The sequence below is a fragment of the Camelus dromedarius genome, chromosome 10 (assembly GCF_036321535.1).
Source record: "Camelus dromedarius isolate mCamDro1 chromosome 10, mCamDro1.pat, whole genome shotgun sequence".
Classification (NCBI taxonomy): Eukaryota; Metazoa; Chordata; class Mammalia; order Artiodactyla; family Camelidae; genus Camelus; species Camelus dromedarius.
Genome location: NC_087445.1, coordinates 59,772,887 through 59,797,975, shown reverse-complemented (window position 1 = coordinate 59,797,975; position 25,089 = coordinate 59,772,887). Strand labels below are relative to the sequence as shown.

Here is a 25,089-nt window from a genome sequence, read left to right as displayed (position 1 = left end):
GCTGAGAGGCGGGGTATGGCACTTGACGCTTTTAGTAAGGTTGAATTAAAACAAAAAATCAAACTAACAGAATTCCACACTTCTACGAACACCATTTATCAGTCAGGGCAGATCACTACAGCGTATAATCCAAGGAAGGCTGGGAAATGGCATATGACCAAGGAGACCATTTCTTTCACAACTTTGGTAAGGTTTTCCCATAATACTCCCCTTTGCAAACACTCTAAACAATGGAGAAGCTTTCTCAGAAAGCCTCTTAGGGCTTCCCTCTCCTTTCATTGTTTTTGCATATATCTGAGGTATCAGGGCTTGGATATGCTGGAGGTAGAATTTATGGGTATAAATGTGACCAGATTATCAGGTTTGGTTTCCTCTTCAAGTTAACAGTTTTCAAGGAGAATCTCCATAATGGAAGAAATAGGTGGTGTAACGCAAATTCGTTGAATAATAGTATTACTTTAACCGAAGGTTATAACTGAAATAGCTAAGATTTATTGCATAATTACTATGTGCCTAGTGCTGCGCTAAACCCTTTACATTTCACTGACTCGCACCCTTCAAGCTGACACCCCTATCATCTCTGCAGGAATAAACTTCCAAGGGAGACCTGCTACTTTCTGGGGAGGAGGTACCAAGCAAGCAGGGCTCCCCTCAGAGCAGATGCAGAGGATGCTGTGGGCAGGAGCTCGCCCAAAGGACTCCCCAGGTCCTCCTGTAACCCCCGCAGCACCACCACTCCTGACTCAGAGCCCAACTTGCAAATTCCTGATATTCATTCCCACTTTCAAGTTAAAAACAAGAAAATAAAAAAAACTAAAGGTAAGTGGAAAAAACACTCTTAACCTCCCTCTTTCTCCTCTTGGGGTTCTCCTTTCTCCTGGCTTAGGCCCAGAGAAGAACATCCTGGTGTCTTCGTGGGGTGTGGTGGAGAGCCTCAGCTGATGGCCAACCAGGATGAGCTACCCTGGTCTCCATCAGATCCTCTGAGCACGGACATGGCCATGTGGAGGGACAGGAGCTTTGCCATGTTAGCAGGTTTACTAGGTGTTACCACATGTGCACTTAGAGTGTGTGTGCGTGCATCTACACCCACACACACACCTACACACAAATATGTAACAGACACAGTACCTAGGACAATGGGTGGCAGAGAGCAGCACTTGATAAATGTGTTTTCTTTCTCACTCCCATTCCCCAAGGAGGCGTGTAACGAACGGCATTTAGGAGGCTGAGATACAATTCTCTCCTTCCATCAGGTATCACTGGAGATTCTACCTCCTGACTTTAAATTATCATCATTCACTTCAGAACTCTGAGGACTGAAAGTATATCAAACAGGTAATAAGCGACAAGTCTGAGGCAAAGACGGGTATTCAGCTGATGAAAAGCCACTATCAACAGAAAGCTTACAGCCTCTGGATCAGTTATTGCTACTTCTGGAAATGTTAAAATCTGAAAAGATCCCAGTCATACCTAACAGCAATTTCTTCTTGAACCTATTTAAAATAAAAATGGAGGCTGTAGTAACTAGGCTGCAGGCACTGGCCAGCAGTTCACACAGGTTCTATTTCTGTTTAAGTGCAGAAATGACCAGAAAAATGACCATTTGCTTTCGACAAACACAATCTCCTTTGGGTGTTCAGCAATCAAAAGGGAACTGTATCCAGTGTTTTGTGTCTCTTTTTAATCAAAACCCTAAAATCACTATAGGAAACCATAACAGAACAGTATGCAGTATCAAGTCATAACATTGATTATTGAACATTACCTGTTACTTATATACAGATGGAGAAACAACAAAGTTAATCTATATTCAAGAAAGATTAACTAGAAAACAATTATAAATGTGCAGTAACTAAAAAGGGAACAACATTAAACCTTAAGGCAGCATTGGTTGAGTCTTCTCTGGTAAAGGAAGTATTACATATTTCAATGACTAGTGGATAATTTTTAAAAACAATTACTTCAAATGAATACAAAAACAATGCTTTGAGAAAGAAATAGAACTGATTTTAGGACTCTGGCAAAATGAATGTCTATTGGGATTTTAATTGTGGATTAGAAGGCATACACAGGAACAAAATGGTACAAAGTTGTAACAGTCTTTCCTCAAATACAAAATAAAGATCCCTAGAAATTATTATTATTAATTAGCATTCTTTGGGCTCCTTTTTTCACTTATCATTGAGAGTAGTTAATAGAAGATTCTGTTAATGTGTCAATAACATGGGGTCAGGCTGACTCTCACCTGCGTGAAATGATTTCTAAACTGCATTAAGAACCTATCACCATACTCTGAGTTTTTACAACCATGTCCTTAATGCTGGGTTTGCTTACCTGGTAGGTTGCCCACATCACTGTGTCCCAAGCATTGGTGCCAACCTAAAGTGATGATATCTCTTGTGGCTGAAAAAGTCGTACTTTGACATAAACATTTCAAAACTCTTTAATAAATACATTTTGAGATGTTTGCTTTGCAGCTTGTTTTGTTGAATTTTCCTGGTGAAGCCTGAAAATTACCTTCAGTTGTTTTACAGATCCAGTGTTATATACTGATGGAATAACTGTATGACACAAAGAACAGATTTAAAAAATTCTAAAAAATGTTCAAATGAAAACAGCTTTCACGTGACACTGAGAAAGAAAACGTAGGCACTTCTGCTTCGGGAGGTTTTTACATTTTGATCACAGGCTGCTTTTCCAAGCCGCTTTCTTTCACTACTGGAAATTCCCCCATGGTACAAGCCATCCAGTTCACTGGAAACCTTTTCTCACAAACACCGTTTGGTGCATTAATCTTCTTTCATAAAACTGTCTCCACTGATGCAGAGATTAAGTTCCTCCCAGTGCTGAGAGCCGTAGGAGCAGCCCCCGCCTTCCTACCAGCATGACTGAGTGTAGCTCCAGGACCTTCCATCAGGCAAGGCTGCCTGATTTGCAGGACCAAGTTATCCATCAACAAAACAGAAAGAGGAGTGCCAAGTGCAATTTTTCTCCTGGAAACAATTAACATGTCTGCCTCTCTCATCCTAGTTTCTTACTGTAAGTGTAATTCCACAAAGCGTTTATAGTCTTCATAACATTCTAAAGCTACTAGGCTACTGGGATTTTTTTTTTTAATGACTACTTTAAACAGTTTTTTTTTTCCTTTTTTTTTTTGAGAAAATCTGTGCTAAAAAGGCACTAGATAAAATGAACTTCACTCTTGTGTATGTAGCAATGTATACATTGTATTAGATTCTATAATTTAGCAAAGGTGACACAAATTTGGATAGAACATCCTAAATATTCAGACTCCTCTACTTTCAGTTAAAAAACAAACCCAAAGTCAAAGGAATAGCAGGTCACACTGACAGGGGCCAGCCTGACCATGAAGTCACGGTCATCCCCGCCACCTCTGAGCTTGGGCCTTGGCTGTGGAGGGAGCTCCTCCTGTGAGGGTGAGCAGGGCAGCGGCCGGGACCCAGGGAAGACTCACTGGCAGCAGCTGTGGGAGCCAAGCCTCCTGGACACCTGAGTAAATGAGACGAAGGTGAAGTTCTCACAGTTGTCCAGCTTGACCTTCTTGGCTAAGTTGGGGACAATCCCCCGAAGGGACCGCAGTCCCATCCTCTGCTCCTCATACCACACGCTGCCCATGTCCGTGGCCTCCTTCCTGGCTGTAAGGTAGAAAGGGGACTTGGCCTCCATTTGGGTGGGTGGCCGGTGGATGTACATGTACTTGTAGAGGAGGCAGTACGGGCACTGTTTGTGTCCCCTGGAGTGCTCGTGGTAGATCTTCCCATGACACACTCTGGTGGAGCCACTCCGACTCTCCCTCTTGACATTGTCTGTCCGGGCAAAATAGGGCTGGTTTTGTGGGTCTTTGAGCAGCTCGATGTCACCATACATCAAATCTGCATGCTCCTGCAGCGTCCGCATATTCAGGTACTGGCTGTTGTACTTAACCACAGTGGACAGCAGAGTGATAGGACTGTCATCCCCCAGACACCCTGCCTGCCACATCTCCTCCTCGTCTGAAAGGGAGAAGTAGACGATATTGCGAGAACGGGCCCCTGACATCCCTGCCTTACTCAGCACCCACAGCTTCTCCTTAAGTTTCTTGGTGGAAGAGCTGAAGGTGCTGCTGGTGATGGAAAAGCCCACACCTGCATTCTTCAGGATACGGTCCAGGCCTCTGCGGATGGCGTGGAGCGATGTGGCCAGGAAGTCTGAGCCGTCACTCTTCTTAACGGTGACATAAAAGTTCTCAAGCAGCTCGTTCAACTTCACTGCCGGGATCTCAAATGAGACAAACACTGAGGTTACACATTTGAGGACACTCAAGTAGCCAGACCCCTCCTTCCTTCTCCTGATCCTCACTATGGGCTGTACAGTGGACAGCCCTCTAGAGGGCTGGCTCCTTAGCATGGTACCAAGCCAGAAGATCTAGGTTCCACACTTGGCTCCACTTAGTCTTTTTAAACATCAGTGTTTCAAGCAACAAAATGAGACATAATGATCATATCTTCTCAAAGAATTACTGTAATGCTTAAATAAAGTAGTGAATATGAAAGGGTTTGTAAATAGTAATGAATACACACACAGCATATATATATATATAATTATTATTTTTATTACTGGTCTCTATAACTTTCACTATTCCTCTTTAGAAAGCCCTTTCTTCTCTTTTCTAGCAAATCATTTCCTTCTCTCCCTTTCAAAAAAATTCAACCATCCTCTCTGAAGAATTCCTGAACTAAACTTATCAAACTCTGAATCATTCCAACATTTATTTCCTTGCTCTCTGCATGTACTGTTTGGCACTGCTGGCATGAAACATGGTGCTGGAAGGGAAAGACAATTGACATATCCATTTTCCACAGCAAGTTTATGCTCCTTGATTTTTCACTTGAATTTATCTGAATAGGTCTTGAAATATCTCTGGCTTAATGATCCACAGGTTGTCCATATGAAAAGATATGAACAACTTACTGAAATACTGACAATTAAGAGAGCTCTCCTTATTTGGCTATGTTAGGAGAAGAAAGTATGGCTGGTAAGAAAGCTTTATTGCAAAAGGCAGCTATGGAGATAAAATCAGACCTTGCTTATAGTCAGATTAGGCTGAATACACATTCTAGGACAAAAGAAAGTCTCAATAAAAAATGTTTTAAAAGTAGAAACTGTACAGGTAACATTCATTCTTCTAATCGCCCTTGGGTCAAAGAGAAAATAAAAACTGAACTAGAGATTAAAAATATTACAAATCAAAATGTGGGAGAAGTTGCTAAATACACTCCAATAATATCATAGTCTTGAATGACTTTGATAGAAAGCTTTATTGAAAACAAGCAAAAATTATTCAACCCAAAAGGCCAGAAAAAGTAAACCAAATTCAAAAATAGTAGAGTGAATCAAAAATAAAATGTGAATGAATGAACTGGAAAATATATAAATTGGGATAGATAAAAAATGAAAATACGTAATCTTTGAAAAGACCTACAAAGTTGACAAACTCCTTGTATATCTGACAGAGAGAAAGAAAGAAGAGGAAAGGAAATATACATATAAGCAATATTAGGAATGAGAAAGACTACAACCATAGAAAATGAACAGAGAATATGAAAGAATATCATAAACTTTATGCATATTAATCAGAAAATCTAAATAACCTGAACAATTTCCTAGCAAAATATAAATTATCAAGGTTGGTTCAGTAAGAAGTAAGAGATCTGAATAGCCCCAAACAAGAAAAGAGAATGAAATGATTGTCAAAGATGTGTATCACTCATAAAGAGATGGCTTTATGGAGTCATTTCAGTTTTTCTTTTGTATTTAAACAGTTTGGGAGCATAGGAAAAAAGAAGCATTCTACAGATATTATACCGAAAAACAAAGTATATCAATATAAATGTAAATGTCCCTAAGTAGAATACCGGTAATTTTCGGTTTGCACAGCACCATGTTAAACAAAATGTGTACACATTAGAACAATGCAAGCGAGGACATGGCTCTGATATGCACAAGTAGCAGTTAACATGGTACCAGCAAAACAAGGGCTGCCTATATTAGCACATCAAATTCAGGACGGCAGGAAAGCAATGTACACCAAGACCAGTAAGGATTATTGCAGAGTGTAAGGAGATTCAATCTTAATAAAATACTTTAATATAACTGACTTATTCATATATTAAGGAGAAGTAAAGTGCACTTGATAATTACTAAAAAATTATTTGAAAGAATGTGATATCTATCTTAAATTTTAAAACATTCAAATTTAACTTAGATTGGAAGAAAAAAAATCCTCTTACTGTGATGAAGAGTAATTTACAGACATGAACTATAAAAATTATACCCAAGATGAAAACATTAGAATCTTTTTTATGAAGTCAGGAATAGGATGAGAATGCTGAATATTATTGCTATTATATAATACTGCTCTGGAGATTCTGGCCAACCAAGTAAGACAAGAAAAATAAATTATACACACATACACACGTATGTATATGTGTACACAGGAAAAGAAAATGACAAAATATAATTGTTTTCTGATAATCAGATTGTTGGTGTAAGTCCAAGAGATTCAGCTGAAAAGCCATCAGGAAGAGTAGAGTAACTGCATAATAAAATATAAAAAACAATAGCTTTCATACATACCAGTAAAAGACCAGTTAAAATAACTTCTCAATAACACCCCAGTAACACCCAAACTCAGCTGGCTTCAGATTTTTATGTTGTGAATTGCAACTCCCTACTTGCAGATCTCTTTGTATTAGTTATGGCTACAGGAGATGGACCAAACTTGAGCAAAGCAAAGGGGGATGTCAGAATTAGCAGAGTTCAAGGCCACCAGGACTCTCATCTCTGCTTCTCTATACAGAGCAGCTTTCTTTGTGTAGCTTAAAACATAGGCACCTAGCACTCCCCTAGGATTATATCTTACAGCTTCAGGTATCGGCAAGAGTCCAACTGTCATTTTCAGTAGAAAAAAATATATAAAGGAAGGATTTTGACTGGTCCACTCCTGATCCAAACAACTGACCCAAAAGTGGGCCACTTTATTAACATAATGGCTTCTGCAGTAACCATGGGGATTGTAGGAGAGGAATGGTTCCTAAATAAGTGGTGCTGAGCAGAAAATCGTATTCCCTTAGTATTTAAAAACAAAACAAAACAAAACAAAACAAAACAAAACAAAACAGCTAACTTCTGATAGCTTCCTGTTGTACTTAGGACAAATTCCAAACTGTTTATCTTGTATGCAAGTCTTCACAATCTGCCTCCCCCTTGGCAAAGACAACCACAACAATCTTTCCCTTATTCCTATATCCCTCTGCTCCGCCCCTCAAGAAGTAGAATCTATATTCCCACCCTTGGAATCTGTACTGGCCATGGATTAATTTGGCCAATAGGATGGAGTAGAAATAACAATATGTGAATTCCAAACCTAGGCTTCAAGGGATTCTGCTTTCACACTATAGGTTCTTACAGGTTCTGCTTCCATCATCATAGTACATGATGTTGCCATGTAAGAAGGCCAGTTAGACCTCAGGAACATGTGACTCAGAGACTAGCTGCCTCCCATCTAATATACAGATGACCACACTCGCATGAGTATCCCAAGTGAGACCGGTAGAAGAACCACTCAGCTAAGAAAAATCCATATAATCATGAGTAAATAAAATGAATGTTGTATTAAGCCACTAGGTTTTTGGATGATTTGTTATGCAGCAACAGGTAACTGATACACCCTATTTCTCTATGTTAACTCTGTTCTCTTTATACTCTGCTTTCCAGCCTCACTGAAATTTGTGTCATCCATAGAAACCACAAGTCTCTTCCATGCTTCCAAGTCTTTGCATATGCTACTTCCTCTACCTGGAATGTTTTTTCTTCTGATCTTACCTATTTGGAAAACCTCTATTCATTATTTCAGATCGAGCTCCAATTCTGCTGTCTACACAGAGGCTTCTCACCTTCCCTAAGCAAATCACTCTCTCACGTGGGATCCCACAGCACTTAATTTAAATTTTATTATGGCCCTCTCCATATTGCACAGCCTTTTATCTGTCTCTCAAAGTGGACTGAAAGCTTCCTGAAGGCAAGAACTACATCTCATACATGACTGGGTCTTCATGTTGAAGACCCAACCAGAAGGCTTCAAATGTATTTTTGATATTCAATGACCTGATAAACGTGGATTAAAGCAATGAATTAACCTTGGAGTTAGGAGAACCAAGCTGTCTTAGGGTGCAGAACATTTCTCTTGATTTATAGCACAAGTTTCAAAGAAAAAAATCACAGCAAAGCAATTCCTGGAGAAATGTTAAGCACAAAATTTATACTGTTTGCACAAAAGAAACTGTTCATTCTGGCCCATGTTGGCTGCCATCTTAGTTTTCTCAGACTGAATTTTAGTTGGTGATTATTCTTCCAGGGAGGGTCTTCAATTTGTTATGAAGACATTACAAGAAACTATTTTTCCTTCATGAGCCACTGTGAATAAATTTACCACGTTAAATTCACCAGGGATTACAAGCTTGGCTTCTGTGATGTGAAAATGATCAAAGATAAGTAAGACTTTACATATGGGGTCGATGACTCCAGATGGGAAAGAAAGTATAAGAAAAAGACTAATTTTGCTTGGCAAATCCCAAAGTTCTGGATCTACTTAGTAATCTTTGAAACTTGAAAGAGTTATAAGACAAGTAAAACCAAGAATTACTTTTGGAGAATGCCTCAAACTCCCCTTTGTGATAATTTTGTTTAGGGGATGAAGAAAGTGGAGAAAATGTTTGTGAACTACAAGTACTCTATTAGGAAAACAAACTGAATCTTGAAGTAACCATTGCTGACAATAAAAATGACTTCATTTTTGTAGTTACCAAATTTTTCTTTATTGAGAAAGATAGGTATTGAACTCCAAGATGCTCCATTTTTTGAATGAGGCTAAGAAATATATAAATCAATGAGACAGAAACCTTGAGGGAGATGCATCAGGGAGGATTAGCTCACGCTTATGAAGAAAAAAAATACTAAGGGGAACAAACAGTAGATCACACAGAGTGATCAGAGTGTAAGACTGGCAGTGTACACTCTGCTTATTTAGATGACATTTTGAGGTCTGATTTGACTTCTTCTTTCCTCTTTGGGAAAAACTAAACTTGAGGTTTGACCTAGAGGTGGAATTGCTGGGTGATAGAGTAACTCTATGTTTAACTTTTGGGGAATGGCTAGACTTTCCAAAGCAGCTGCATCACTTTACATTCCCACCAGAGTGTATGAGGGTTTTAGTTTCTCCACATCTTCATCAACACTTGTTATTGTCTGTTTTTTTTTTTTTTTTTAATTATTATTCTAGTCTTTCTACCGAATGTAAAGTAGAATCTCAGGTGGTTTTGATTTGCATTTCCCTGATGTCTAATGAAGCTGAGCATCTTTTCCCATGCTTATCTTCTTCGTAATAACTGTTTAATGTCCTTGTCTGCTAATTCTAAAACCTGTGTCAGTTCTGGGTTGGTTTTGATTGATTTGTTCTTTAAGTGATACACTTTCTTGCTTCTTTGCTTGTGTGATAATTTTTGTTTAGTTGCCAGACATTGCAAGTTTTATTCTTGGGTTCTGGATATTCTTATACTCCTAAATAATCTTAAGGTTTCTTCTGGACATAGTGCAGTTACTTGAAAACTGTTTGATCCTTTGGGTCTTGTGTTTTTTTAAAAAACTGAGATATGATTAACCTATACTATTACATTAGTTAACAGGTTTGTGACATAATGATTTGATATCTGTATATATTGCAAAATGATCACCACAGTAAGTCTAGTCAACATCCATCACCACACACAATTAAAAAACTTCTTGTCTTATAATAACTTTTAAGATTTACTCTCTTAGCAGCTTTCAAATATACAGTACAGTATTATTAACTATAGTCACTAAGCTATACATTACACCCCCAGGCCTTTGACCACCTTCGCCCATTTCAACACCCCTCACCCCCAACCTCAAGCAACCATGAACCTGTTCTCTGTATCTATAAGGTTTTTTACGATTTTTTTTTTAGATTCTACATATAAGTGACTTTGTATGATATTTGTCTTTCTCTGTCTGACGTATTTCACTAAGCATGATACCCTCTAGATCCATCCATGTTGTTGTAAATGGCAAACTGTCCTTTTTTATGGCTGAATAATATTCCTGTGTGTGTGTGTACTATGCATTCTTTATCTGTTCATCCATCTATGGACACTTAGGTTGCTTCTATGTCTCAGATATTGTAAATAGTGCTGCAGTGATCAAAGGGGTATGTATATCTTTTCAACTTAGTGCTTTCATTTCTTTTACATAAAGGATATTGTACAGTATTTCTATTTTTAATTTTTTGAGGAACCTCCATACTTTTTCCATAGTGGATGCACCAATTTTCAGTCCTACCAACAGTACATAAGGGTTCCCCTTTCTGCTCATCCTCACCAACACTTGTTATCTCTTATCTTTTGATAACAGCCATTCTGACAGGTGTGAGGTGATAGCTCATTGGTTTTAATTTGCATTTCCCTGATGACTAGTGATATCCAGTACCTTTTCATGTACCTGGGTCTTGCTTTTAAGGTTTGTTGGGTGGGATTAGAGCAAAGCTCAGTCTATGGCTAATTGTTCTCCACACCTGATGCAAGACCTTTCTGAATACTCTACCCTATGAATCCTGAGGTTTTTCCAGTCTGACTGGTGGGAAGAGGTACTACTTCCAGTTCTGTGTGAGTGCCAGGTACTATTACCTCTAATTTTTTCAGGTTTTTTGGGGGCAGGGGTGTGGGGAGCAGCCTCAGATAGTTTCCTTACATGCAGATGTTGAGCAGTACTCAGCTGAATATTTCAGGGGGACTATCTTCGGTGCTCTCAGGCTCTTTCTGTGTAGCTCTTTACTTTCAAATATTCTGCTATGACAATTCTAGCCACCTGGGTCTCTCTAGACTCAGCTCCATTTCCTCAACTCAGCAAGCCTCCTGGGCTCTGCCTGCATGCTCCCCTGCTGCACTACAGCCCAGTGGACTCTCTCAAGGCAGTGAGCTGGGCATGTGTAAGGCTCACTGTGCTTCCCATCTCTCAAAGATCACTGTCCTTCTTTGCGTGTTATACAGTACCTTGCAAAACATTATTTATATCATTTGTCTGTATTTTGGTTGTTTCCAGCAGGAGGGTAAACCTGGCCCTCCAAATTGTCTAGAAATGAAAGACTTGACTGATTTTTCTCCTAGGTATGGTTTGTGTGTTCCCACTTCTTCCTATATATAGTAATATTTGATTGGATGCTGGATATTGTAAATTTTACATTATTAAATTCTGGATTTGTCATACCTTTTCAATGAATGGTGTTAAGTTCTTTCTAGTATTCTCATGTCCTCAGCCTCCCTGAGCTCCGATTTCTGTCTCCCCTCAACTCAGCAAGATTGCCAGGCTCAGTTTAGGTTCCCTACCCTTCACTGCAGTTGAGAAACTGCCTCCAGGTAGAACACCTGAGAGATGGTAGCACTCATCTTAGGGATCAAGTCCTGTGCTGCCTGTTCTGTAGAAGAGTGGTTTCATATATTGTGCCCAGTTTTCTAGTTGTTACAGCAGGAGGGTAATTCTTGGGCCCTCCTTTTTCTCATGGTCACAAATGGAAATTTCTATTTATTCTCAAATCTGCTGGGTCATTTTGATTAGTGTGCTGTTGCTTGTTCATTTTTATTCTTCTCATTCTTTCAATGAATGTTTCATACATACTTAGTCTATAATCTACTACCTAAAGTCCCTGGTGTCTAAATCTATTCCTTGTTGTTTCTATTCAGCCTCATTCATGGCGATTTATTTCCTTCAGTGGTTTGTTAATTTTTTTTTTTTTAATGAGCACATATTTCATTGATCTTAGTCTGTGAAAAACCTGGGTACCTACATTTTGGATGTTTCCCTTCAAAGATTATTAGCACATGACTCTGCAAGGAGCCAGGGTATGCTACTGACCTAGAACTTCTTTAGATCCTTTCAGGGTACTCTCCTCAATCAAGGATTCTTCAGTTTAGCTCCCTTGTCTCTTCCCTTCCCTAATGATATTATCAACATAAGTCCTCAGGGAGAGCCCTGTCTTTCATACGTGCTTACTGCTCACATTGCTCCAGTTTCAGCGGTCATTTTTGGCCCTGTGGATGGCTCCCTTTCTTTCTGTACATACAGTAGATAGGCCCCTCACGGCATCTAGTGCACCATGTTGCCAGAAGTAGAAGACTATTTCATCTTCTGTTAGTGCCCTAGACACATCACCCAAACTTGGAGATGTCACCTGCCCTTGGTGACCATTATGACTTTTATTTGCAATAAGTTTAAATCTATACTTCCAGCTTTAACATTTCCCCTATGTTTGAAATCCCACATTCCCAAATGCTTATCCAACATATCTATCTGGTAGACATCTCTATGATGGAGACTCAATATATCCAAGTCTAAATACAGTATTTTTCTGTTCTGTCTCTACCTGTCCAAGAATTTTTTCTTCTGTTCACAACCTCCAACATTTCAAGTTGCAAGAAATTTTAAGGGCTCACTTTACAACTGGGGAAATTAAGGACCAAGAAGAGTAAATAAATTTTTGCTCATTACCTCCAGTTAATTTCTCTAAAATACCACTTTTCTTATGTTCCTTCCTGTTCAAAAAAGCTCAGTGTTTCCCTTTCCTCCAAACCTTAAGATACTTGCAGATCTTACCGTCAGAGTGTTCTCCCTATTATGATAGTCCCTTCTCTGTGGCCCCTGCAATAATCCTTCAAATAAAGTCTCTCCTTACAAACAAAAACAAGACAAAATGAAACTTCAATGGTTTCACAATGTTCACAAGAGTTTAGCTTGGCATTGAAGGGTTATCAAGATCTAGTCCACTGTTCTCATATATGAAGCTTCTGCTGCAGGCAAATGAGTCTACTCTAAATTTTACTCTTTCTTATGTGACTCAGCCTAGAAGACTCTTGGTTTCAACCAATTTTGTTGAGATTCTGCCTCAAAATAAGGTTTTAAAATCAATTCCTTCACTAGTCTCACCAAACTGAAATTAATTTATCCATTTGAATTTTTTGGCATTTCTGATCTGTAAATTTATAGAACACTTATCAAATTCTGTCTTGTACTGCAGATATTCTTTCTTTCTTTCTTTTTTTTTTATTTTTTGGTCCTTCAAAGTTTTCTCAGGCAGAAAGCACCTGTTCTGTGTTCCCCACAGTGCTTAGCACATTGCCTGGCACACGGAAGCTCAGTGAAGTTGGCTGGAAGAAAAAGTAAACTTAAGAGTTTCTTACCTTGGTGATGTCTGTGTGATCTTTGAGCCCATTGGTCATGCACCAATATCGCCACACATTCAGGGCATACCTAGTGGCTTTAGTAGTATTTGGGCTTACTGCACTGGTACACAGATCATTCAAGTCATCATTCATATTAAACACAGGAAATTTGTTGAGCTTAGTAGAATAGGCTAGAAACAAAAACAATAAAAGGCATTAAAATAACTTGCCATTCCTTTTTTAGAGAATTACATCTTTGGATCATGTTAAATAACAGGAAACTCCTAACAGACACTTTAAGAAAATGAAATTTCTATCATGTATACACATATTAGAATAAATACAGTAGGGAACAATATTTCTAGCTTGAAATCAATGCAGTAACCTTACATTTAATCCCAACAATTTTCCCATATATACCAAGTGATGTCCTAATGCAGGCATTCCAATAACATAAGGGAAAAAAATGCAAAAAAAGAATGTTCTATCTAAAATATTCACTGGAAAAAAAGTAACATTTCTATCAAAAACAAAAACAAAAAGATAGAAAAAAAGGAAGACAAGTTATACATCCTTTCTCTTTACCCTTAGCACACGAAGAGCTGTTATTTCCCTGTAATATATAGTCTCAAGTGTCTTGTGTGTCATCCTAGGCAGCTTTGAATTAAATGGTATTAGCATATTTCTTTAATTCTTTCCACAGGTTAATAAAGAGAGAGAGATTTCAACCCTTACTCCCCAACCTATCAGCTAGCTGAGAGTCAGAATGAGAGGTCAAGTGAGATTATATCAGGGCAAAACGAGGGGATTCTCCAGAGAGGCTCACGTTGTTTCAGAGGAGAGCAAACAGATTTTAAATTGCAACTGCCAAATTACTTCAGACGAAGACTGCCCTTCTTCAATGTGTCCACCTTAAGTACTGGTTGCCAAAGAGATAACCAAGTCCACAACCATTAGCTGGCCTTTCTTCATACTCTGTGATCTACTAAAACCAGGCTTTAACTATTCAAACTGTTGTCTTTGGATAGGAAATAAAATCAAGGTAAACCACCTCAAAATAAAAACAATGCCAACCTGTACTTGATCTAATGGTTCTGACCCTCTCTGGAATGTTTCAGTATTCAAACAAGGCACAAAAAGGCTGAGAAACAGCAAAGTGGAAAGCTAACACAATTACCAAGGTGATCTGCAGATTGGTTTCATCTACCTGATTTCACCTGTCTCTGCTCCCACTGGGAAACACTAAACCCCCAGCCTCCTGCTGTTCCCCAGCATCTGCCTGTACCCAGGGCACCCATACCACACTTGCCCTGTACTTAACCAGAAAATCTCCTGTGGTCTTTGTGCCAAATACTCTTTTTTTTCAATTCCAGTTCTAATTCCATTGTAAACTCACATCTACATGATCCTTCCCCACACTAACCCAGCTCTTTTATTCTTTCTTTCAGTATGTGTCCCACATTTATTATTCCTTAGAACTAATGATCTAATTGCACCCAGAAGACCTCTCCATTGGTTTGTATGCTCCTTAAGACTGTGTCTTCACCCTTTGTCTACTTTGAACTGCTGAACACAATCTGCTTTAATAAATCCTTATAGCAAGAGAGAAATAAACAATGCTAGAAATGCTTTCTAAAGCAACAGAGTCATGTAGGCAAATATCTCTCACTAACCTCCTAAACTGAGATAAGTCGTATTATTTCTGGGACTTGCTTGATATGAATGAGAGGATTCTAGTATAAAATTTACTATTATTGCATCTGGCACTAATTGAATGCTTATTATATATGCTGAGCGTTCTATAAATTATCTGTAATCTCTAAGCAAACCTACTGTTATACCTCTTTTACAGGTAAGCAAACTGAACCTCATACATTTAGTAACTTTATACATCACTCATCCAATATTTGCCAAGGTACTCTCTCTGTACCAAGCACTGTGCTGTTGCAAGTCATGGAGCTGGCAAGTGCGAGAGCCAAGGTTTGCACCTGGGTCCTGCTGACTCTATGGGCCCTGGCCACTACAGCAAAGGAGTCAGGTACTCGAGGGATCAAGTACTTAGTAAGGAATACAACTTGTGCCTCTGAAAAATATCCTGCCCCCACCCCCAAATTTACTCAGATTAACCTTCAGTGAGAATTAAGTCTGCTTTATTTAAACAATCACTATAGTTTCACTATAGTTTTTTTTTCTCCTTGTTTGTAGGAAAATCATATAAGATCATTTGGAGGTGATGTTGTATGAGGTTGCAACTTAATTTCAAAATGGTTTAAAAAATATTCTCTGCAATGCACTTGCAATTTTTTTTTGAGTCTGAGATTGTTTCAAATAATTTTAAATTATTAAAATACAATAATGAATTAAGAATTCAATAGCTAGGGTAACAAGCAAATGTAATATGCATAACATCACAGGGAAGATCTGTGAAATGAAAAAAGTCAATAGAAAGTATACAAATTGAAGCAGAAAGAGACAAGAATACAAAAAACACAGAAAAGAGCATAACAGATATATGAAACACAGTTATAAGGTCTAATATTTTTAAGTAGAACCTCAAAAAGAGAAGAGAGAATGGGGGAGAAGCAATATTTAAAGGATACTGGACAAGAATTTTCTAAAATAAAATACATCAATCTACAGATTCAAGAAGCTTTATGAACTAAGCAAAAATAAATAAAGGAAAAATGAAACCTAGGCACATCCTGGTGGGAATACTGAAAACCAAAGACAAGAAGAAAATTATTAAAAGAAACTGGAGGAAAAGGACACATTATCTTCAACAGAGCAACAATAGACTGATTTTTTTCAACCGAATTGATGGAAGACAGAAGACAGATGATATTATTGTGCTGAAAGAAAATTACTACAACTCTGAAATTTATACTAAGCAAAGCAGCCTTCAAAAATAAACGTAAAGTACAGAGGTAGTCATACAAAATAATGAATGTGTTTGTTATCAGCAGTCAAATATTAAGTGATAATAGAGTTTTTCTTTATTAGGGAATGGAAATTACCTTGGGCAAAGGAAATGATCCAGGATGGAAGCATGTTAATATAGAAAAAACAAAGAATACTGGAAAGAGTGAATCTGTAGGTGAATCTAAATGAACATATAGCTGTTTAAAACAATACTAATGATGTCTTGTGGGGTTTTAAATATACGTAAAACTAACATTCATTACATTAGCACAAAAGAGTTATGTAACTGAAGCTAGTGTTGAAAAGCCCTTGTGTTATCCAGAAAATGATGAAAATTCTAGTTTAAACTTTAACAATGCAATGATGCCTTTTTTAAACTCCATGGTAACCACTAAAAGAATAATAAAAGAATGTATAACATAAATTGATAGGAGAAAATGGAATAGAAAGACTTGCTTAATCAAAAACAAGGCACAAAGCATAGATGGGACAAAGAAAAATGTAAAATGATAGATTTAAACCTAAATGTATCAGTTATTATAGAATTAACATTCCAAAGATAAATCTGTCAAGGCAACCTACTGAATAGGAGAAAATATTTGCAAATTATATATCTAATAATGGGTTAACATCCAAAATGAAGAACTTATACAACTCAATGACAAAAAAACCAACCAATCTAATTAAAAAATGGGCAGAGGATCTGAATAGACATTTTTCCAAAGAAGACATACAGATGGCCAACAGGCACATGAAAAGATGCTCAATATCACTAATGTAAATCAAAACCACAATGAGACATCACATTATGCCTGTTAGAATGGTGACTGTCAAAAAGACAAGAAATAACAAGTTTTGGCGAGGATGTGGAGGAAAGGGAACCATTGTGCAATGTTGGTGAGAATGCAAGTTGGTACAGCCACTATGGAAGAGTCTGGAGGTTCCTCAAAAAATTAAAAATAGATCTACAGTATGATCTAGCAATTCTACTGGTGGGTATCTATTCAAAGAAAACAAAATGACTAATTTGAAAATATATATACCCCTATGTTCAGTGCAGCGTTATTTACAATAGCCAAGATATGGAAACAACGTTAAGTGTCCATCGATGGATGAATGGATAAAGATGGTGTGTGTGTGTGTGTGTGTGTGTGTGTATAATACTAAGCCATAAAAAAGAGAAATATTGCCATTTGTGACAACATGGATGGACCTTGAGTATTATGCTAAGTGAAAAAAGTCTAAGAAAAATAAATACTGTACAATCTCACTTATATGTGGAATTTAAAAAGCAAAACAAACAAACAAAACAAAACAAAATGTAGGCTCACAGATACAGAATAGACTGGTGGTTGCCAGAAGGGAGGGAGGTGGGGGTGGTGCATGAAATGCATGAAGAGAATCAAGAAGTACAAAATTTCTGTTATAAAGTAAATAAGTCCTGGGGATGTAAATTATAGCACAGGGAATGTAGTCAATAATGTATTAACTTGGTATGAAGACAGATGATTGTGGTGATCATTTTGCAATGTATACAAATGTTGGATCACTGTATTGTACACCTGAAACTAATGTAAATATTGTATATCAACTATACCTCAATTAAAAAATGTTGTCAGTCTGGATAAAGAAACAAAACTCAGCTATATATGTTCCTTACACATAGCAATAAATAGAGTGTAAAAATTGAAAGGAAAAGGATGAAAAAAAGGTATGCCATTTGTCCAATAAAGAAAGGAAAGCTGGTATAGCTATACAATATTAGACAAGACAGATTTTAAGGCAAGAAGCATTCATTACTGGAAATACAGAGGGATGTTTTAAAATTCAACAGAAAAATACAACAATCCTAGATTTGTATGGACCTAATAACATAGCCTCAAAATATAAAAAGCAAAAATTAAAAGAATTTTAAAAAGAAACAGGCAAATCTACAACTAAGGTTTTAATACATCTTTTTCCGTAACTGACAGAACAAGCAGACAAAAAATTACATAGATTTGAACACTGCAAATACCAAACTGGACCTAACTGATATACAAAGAACAAACTTAACAACCGCAGAATACATTCTTTACAAAGGTACATGGTACTTTTTTAAAAAACTGAAATACAGTTGACATACAATATGATGTTAGTTTCAAGTGTACTACACAGTGATTTGACATTTGCATATATTATGAAATGATCACTACAATAAGTCTAATAATCATCTGTCTCCACACAAAGTAATTATTATAATGTTGACCATACTTCTTATGCTGTATATTACATCCCTGTGGCTTCTTTATTTTACAGCTGGAGGTTTGTACCTCTTAATCTCCCTCACCTATTTCACTCCACCCACCGACATCCTCCCCTCTGGAAACTACCCACTTGTTTTCTGTATCTATAAGACTGTTTTTGTTTTCTTTTGTTTGCTTTGTTTTTTAGATTCCACATATAAGTGAAATTATACGGTATTTGTCTTTTTCTGACTTATTTCACTTAGCATAGTACTCTCTAGATCCATCAATTTTGTAGTAAATGGCAATATTTCACAAGCCACTTTTACCAAAATAAAAATGCTAGGCCACAAAGCAAGTCTCAACATTTCAAAGGATTAAGTCATTCAGAATATCAGTAGAATTAAAATAGAAATCAATTACAAAAAGATAACTTTTGATAATTACACAATAGTATACTTCTCAGTGGAATAAAAAATAAATAAACCCTTGGTGGAAGAAAAAAATCAATGGGAATAAGAAAATATTTCAAACTGAGTACTAATGAGAATACCCACATGTCAACATTGTGGCATGCAGTTACTTCAGTGTCTATAGAGAAAATGATAGCATTAAATTCAGAAGAAAGGTTGAATATCAACTACACCGTGAAATTATAAAAAGAACAAGTATACCCCAAAAAATAAAAAGGAAGCAGCACACATAAGAACAGAAATCAATGAAATAGGAAACACACTTACAATAAAAAAGTAACATCAAGAGATGGATTTGAAAGACTAACAAAATTAATAAACTATGAAGAAAAAAAGAAGAGAGGAGGCACAAATTATTACACCAGCAATGAAAAGGGAGTTAACACTACAGATCCTACAGACATTAAGGACAGTAAAAAGGTAACATGAACAGCTTGATGCCAATAAACCTGAAATTTTAGATAAAATGGACAAATGTCTAGAAAAGCCACAACTTACCAAAACCAAACAAGAAATACAAAATTTAAATAGTCTTACACCCGTTAAAGAAATTTAATCAATAATTTAAAATATCACACATACAAAGAAAACCTTCAGGTTCAGACGGATTCACCAGGAAGTACTTTTAATATCTAAGGAGCAAATGCAGTTGGCCGTTGAACATGGAAGGAGTTAGGGGTCCTGACCCCCGTGCAGTTGAACCTGAGTATAACAATAAACAGACCTGGAGAAAATAGTTATAGCACATAAAGTGACAGAGTTCACACGAAAAGTTTCTCCAAATAAAGTGGAAAAGATAACTCACTAGAAAACAGACCCAGAATATGACAGGCAATTATTCATAAACATACAAACAGCAAAAAGCATTAACAGTAATCAGACATTATCATCAAAACAAGATGTACTTCATTTATTAGACTGGCAAAAATACAAAAAGGTCCATATCTAAAGAATGTCTAAGGGATGGGGGAACTTGTGCAAGTATAGAAAAAATTTTGGAAAAATACACATTACACTTGTTAATAATTACTTCTGTGGGATTTTTAGGTTTTACAATATTAATATAATATTCTTGCAAATTATAAAAATCACTAGGACTTTGGAAATGTAGATGGAGGAAAAATAAATTAAATGTTCTTTTTATCTGACCTAGGAATTCTCTTTTAGAAATTTATCCTAAGGATTTAATCAGAGGTATGTATGTACACAAAAATGTATGCTCAAGGCAAATTTATAAAAGTGAAAAACTGGAAACAAACCCAATCCAATAAAGCACTGTAAAATAGATTTTGGTACTACTGTGCAATGAAAATTAATGTAGCCAAATAATAATCACACTTTTAAAGGCTAAGTATCTTTTACAAATGTAAAAAATAGTAAATATAGTTTACAAGTTTTGAAGTACATTTATGAATAAAAAATCCAAAATAAAATATGAAAATATTAAAAGTTGTTACTTATGGGTAGTAGGATTCCTTTTTTTATTATATTTATTAGTATTTGCCAAATATTCATAATGAATATTTATTGCCTTAACATTTAAAAACATAAATTTTAATAAAGAAAACGCTTTTTTAAAAACAATAGTTTGGTCTGAAAATGCCACCAAATTCAATATATTTTTTTAAACATTATCTTTCCAGATGATATATCACCAACGTTAAATATTTTATACATACTAGCCACTATTAGTCACTTAAAATCTTCTTAGGAAAGAGTATTATGAATACATAAATTAAAAATAAATACAGCTTTTTAAAAAAGAAAACATCTTCTGATTTGTACGCTAAATATTCCTCAGCTTGAATTCTAATATTCTTTCCCCTCCTCAGTGGTTAGAAACGCTTAACAAGGAATGCTTTGCTCAATATGCACTGACTATATCCTGGGGCTAATGCAGTGATCAGGACAATTTTTTCCCCCAAAAAACATGGTTAACTTGTCTTTTAAACTGTTTGTTTTAGCTACAGAAATCATCTGGCTTTGCAGAAAACCATTTATTAAATGAAGGAAGGCTGGTCATATCCAAATACAGTCAAAATACCGTGACTAAAACATGCTTTCATTATAGAGACATCACTAATGCTCATTAGTTGACTTTATTGGATTGTTTTTTTATTTCCGTTAAGTTTTAGGCTGTACCAACAAATACGGAAAACAAAAGAAAATCACACTACATTAGAGGCAAACATTGTCACGCAACAGGATAAGCCCTGGGACATAAAACTAGAATTTTATTTAGAGCACAGGTACACAGACAAATATAAAGCAAAAACAAGTGAGCTGATACAGATGAAAACATCTTGGTGTAAAAGATCAGTGGAGCAGCAAAATAAAAATGAAACCAACAGTGTATTCTTAATAACAAACATTCTATCATATTATTACAAATATCAACCGGCACAGGACTGGTTAACCAAGAATATCACAGTCACACATTTTAAATATTAACAGAAATTTCCTTCCATTTCAATTCACCTTTCTCCTCTTTCTTTCATACATTGTAACTGTCGCAGCTTAAAAAGAATTTTAAAACATGACTCGAGTGAGTAGGCACACATACTTTTTTAAATGTAAATCAGTTAAAAGGTAAGTGGCCAGAAAATGTATTTAAAATAACAACCTATCAAAGAAGGGGAAAGTAAATCCATTTTTTAACGAATAGTATTATACTGCTTCATAAAATTTCTTAAAGTATTAATTGTGTGTTTGTATTTCTAAACAGATGCCTAGTGTCAAATTATACTGACTAAACTGGTAAATCTACCTTTTTATTCCCAATTAACTTCTAAGTGGTAGAGTAAAAGCAATTTTAAAAGCATTCTTATAGAAAATATGGAAGAACTTATTTAAGTTGTACACAGCATTCATTCTACCAAATCACCAAAGTTCATCATTTTAACAGATAACTGAGTCACTATATATGATTTTGTTGAGTCCAAAATGCTTCTCACCAGTTTTCAGGCCTATGGGGTTACAGTTACATTTTCGGATTACAACGAAAAAGGTACAAACTATGGGGCTAATCTGGCAAATCTATGTCTAACTTCAGCAGTGAAAAATGTTTAAAGTCATGGTGGAAACAAACTGTAGAAATTAGAACCCTAATAAGTACATATGCATTATTTGATTAAAAAGTTGCCCTAGGCATAAAGGCGCCAGAACAGACATACAAAATGTACAGAAGGCCCAAAGAGGGTAATAAACCCAAGAACAGGATTGAAATATATGTGCCCACTGCAATCTAATGGAAACTGTTAATCACCAGGACGCAGCACGCCATAATCTTTGGTGTTCAAAATGCAAAAGGAATTCTAAGTACAAAGTCCTTGCCTGAAAATTCTCGATGCAGGAATCAAGAAATAACTTAGTGTCACTCTGGAAGACACTGGACAAGGGCAGAACTTCTTCAGAACATGTATAACTGAATTTCCTTTTATTGCTTTGTCACCTCCAAAGCCAATTCTGGAGGAAAGGCTCACGGTTAAAATATGCCTTTCTTTTCCTTTAAGCAAAGAAGTGGCAGGGGCCTTGATGAATTCATTTTAACATTCTTAGAGTCAAATCAGCAATTTCATAAGCAATGGTTCCAAATACAGCACTGGCTGTCGCCATGATCTGACAGTCACAGAGAAAGCCTCTGTGTAACTCAGGAGACTGCCCCTTTACTACAAGAATCTCATAATTATAAACCCATTGAACAGACAGAATGAAACCCTGCATAGGTGAGGAGTTTTGGAATATTGGCGTGAAAAGGCTCTTAAGGAAATAGCCTTCTTTTCTCAACATTTTGACAGTTTCCCTTCCATTTTTAAGAGTACAAAGTATAATGAAATTTCCCCCATGCTGAATTTTAACAAAGTATAGTAGAATTAATCCACTGAAATAATGTTCTCTCTACTGTCAGAGTTTGTCTGGAATTGCTGGGGCAGGCTGGAAATACCAGGAAGCAAAGTAAAGACAGGTGGGCATGAAAAAATTCTGATGGTCATACGGCAACCAAATATGTTAAATAAGTCTATGCAAATACTGAATATTAAAGTTAATATCTGGGAACTCTGAGGTTTCTATGGTCCCTTATAAATAAAATGAACATAACTAAATATTCTTATTAAATGCAATTCAAACAATAAGCCATGATAACCAAAAACAGTAATGTTATGCACCTCATAGTACTGCTATTACATTGTTCAACATAAAGATACCCAGATGGAAGGGCAATTATGCTGCTACACTGTCATTCTATTGAATTTCTCAAATATCAGGGGAAAAAAAGATTTAAGGTGGGACGTACTAGAAAAGTTCAGAATTCTTGCTTTCCCTTTCAAGAGGTGGGGAAAGTACAGAAGAAAAGCTGACCTGGAATTATACATATGAAGCAAGATTTTGAGGTTGGCATCACTTGACGACTACACATTTCCTTCTGTAGAGGCCACTAAGTGCTGGCTCGAAATATTAAACAGCTAAGTACATACTTTCACAAGTCACACATACACATGGTTGACCGGCACAGCCTCCTAGCACAGTTTTTCAGTTACACTACAATAAGTGATAGCAGCAATGGTTAACAATTTCACATAAATACCACAAACACACATGTGGAAGAGCACCTACAACAACATGCATAATCTCAACAACGACAGCACTGACTATACACAATGCATAGAAATTGTAATGGTTTTTGGCAAGATTTTTTTTTTGTAACAAATACTTTATAAAACAAAAGTTCTTTTGTTATAAATGCTATTTAAAAAGTTGTAATATAATGGATTGTAGATATAAAAGTTCAGTTAGATAAAGTTAATCTGAGTGGATTAATACTAAAATGGACCTGCTACTTCATCCGGTATAAATAATCAATCATAAATTAATTTCTAGTGGAAGTAATACTAAGGTATTTGATATATAAAATTAAAGAATCACAGAAAGTAAACAGACATAAAAATCACTTAAATACAGTATGCACAATTACTGTCAGGATTCTATATTGCTGATTCTTCCTACTTCTACTTACTACAAATAAATAAATTATGCCAAAGCATTTTCAAAACTCTTTGAAATGAATGTATAATGGTAAAACTTTCTAATTCCAGTGTAATACAAAGAATATTAGAGGTCTAGTAAAATTCAACACTCCATTCAAAAGACAATACCATTGTACCTTCTTTTTTTTAACACCCTAGAATTTCATCTTTCTTCTTCAACTATGACCTGGTAAATATAATTTGTAAAATAAAAAATTTGTGAGATTTAAAAAGTATTTATGCCTGAATTCCTTTTTAGAAGAGTAAGCAGGATGAAAATTTACAAATAGTTTGTATTTCTGTATCCTCCTGCTATAGGTTTCTTCATTAGTTCCCATTTTCTTTCTCCTTCCTATCTCTAAATAAATTCACTTGAGAAACATCCTAATTATGTTGATAGGAATTTAATCCTTTTGATTGAGGATATGTCCCAAATCTTCAAGATGATTTTTTAAACTTTCCACAGGCTAAATAAAGGTATTGTAGACTGCATTCAAAACTAATAATACAGATGTTTTGTAGCTGGATATTCAAAAGAATACCACATTAAACAAAAAGTTACTTTTTAGCTCATAATCTATAACTGGAATTCATCTACTTGAAAACTGTAGTTTGTCCTCCCTCTATGAATGACAGCTAAATATAAATGTACCCCATTTATACAGGGTACATGAGATGTTCATTAGAATAAAAGGTAATCACATTTTGAGATTATCCCATCAAATTTCAAAAGAAGTTGTTAAAATCAAGACATACCACTACACAATGAAAAGTGAAAATTCACATGCAAAGATAGCCTATTTGGAATCTGGTAGCTTGAATCTATTCCTTAATAGAAACCTGACTGAGAGCTTAAAAAACTATTATAATTTTGAAAACAAGAAAAGGATACATCTTCTAATTCAGTGGAAACGTAGGGTTGCTTTTTCTCCCCGAACCCTATCTATGGACTAGAAGTCAGAGTGCCTAGGTCCTAGTTCTGGCCCTTATTCTAATAAGTTGTGTACACCTGGGCATTCATCTAATCTCTCTGGGGCTGTTTTTCTCTTCTATAAAAGAGGGGTAGATTAGATGTTTCGAACTCTATTTTCCAGCCCAGCACACCTGAAGGATGTGTAATAGAGGTAGTAGCTCATTCAATCTAGTGTCTTACAGC

The 25,089-nt window shown here is 36.2% G+C and overlaps 1 protein-coding gene across 2 annotated transcripts in view; it reads right to left on the bottom strand.

Moving 5' to 3' along the window:
• Window positions 1–2,029: 2,029 nt before the first annotated feature.
• Window positions 2,030–25,089, bottom strand: part of KIAA1958 (KIAA1958 ortholog) — a 113,008-nt gene continuing 89,948 nt past the window's right edge. For both annotated transcript variants that reach the window (XM_031450211.2, XM_031450210.2), the window contains 2 exons: window positions 13,311–13,483; window positions 2,030–4,281 (listed from right to left, as the gene is read on the bottom strand). In XM_031450211.2, the coding sequence (XP_031306071.1) occupies window positions 3,475–4,281; window positions 13,311–13,483 (980 nt within the window). In that variant the 3' untranslated portion in view covers window positions 2,030–3,474. The remainder of the gene's footprint in view (window positions 4,282–13,310; window positions 13,484–25,089) is intronic.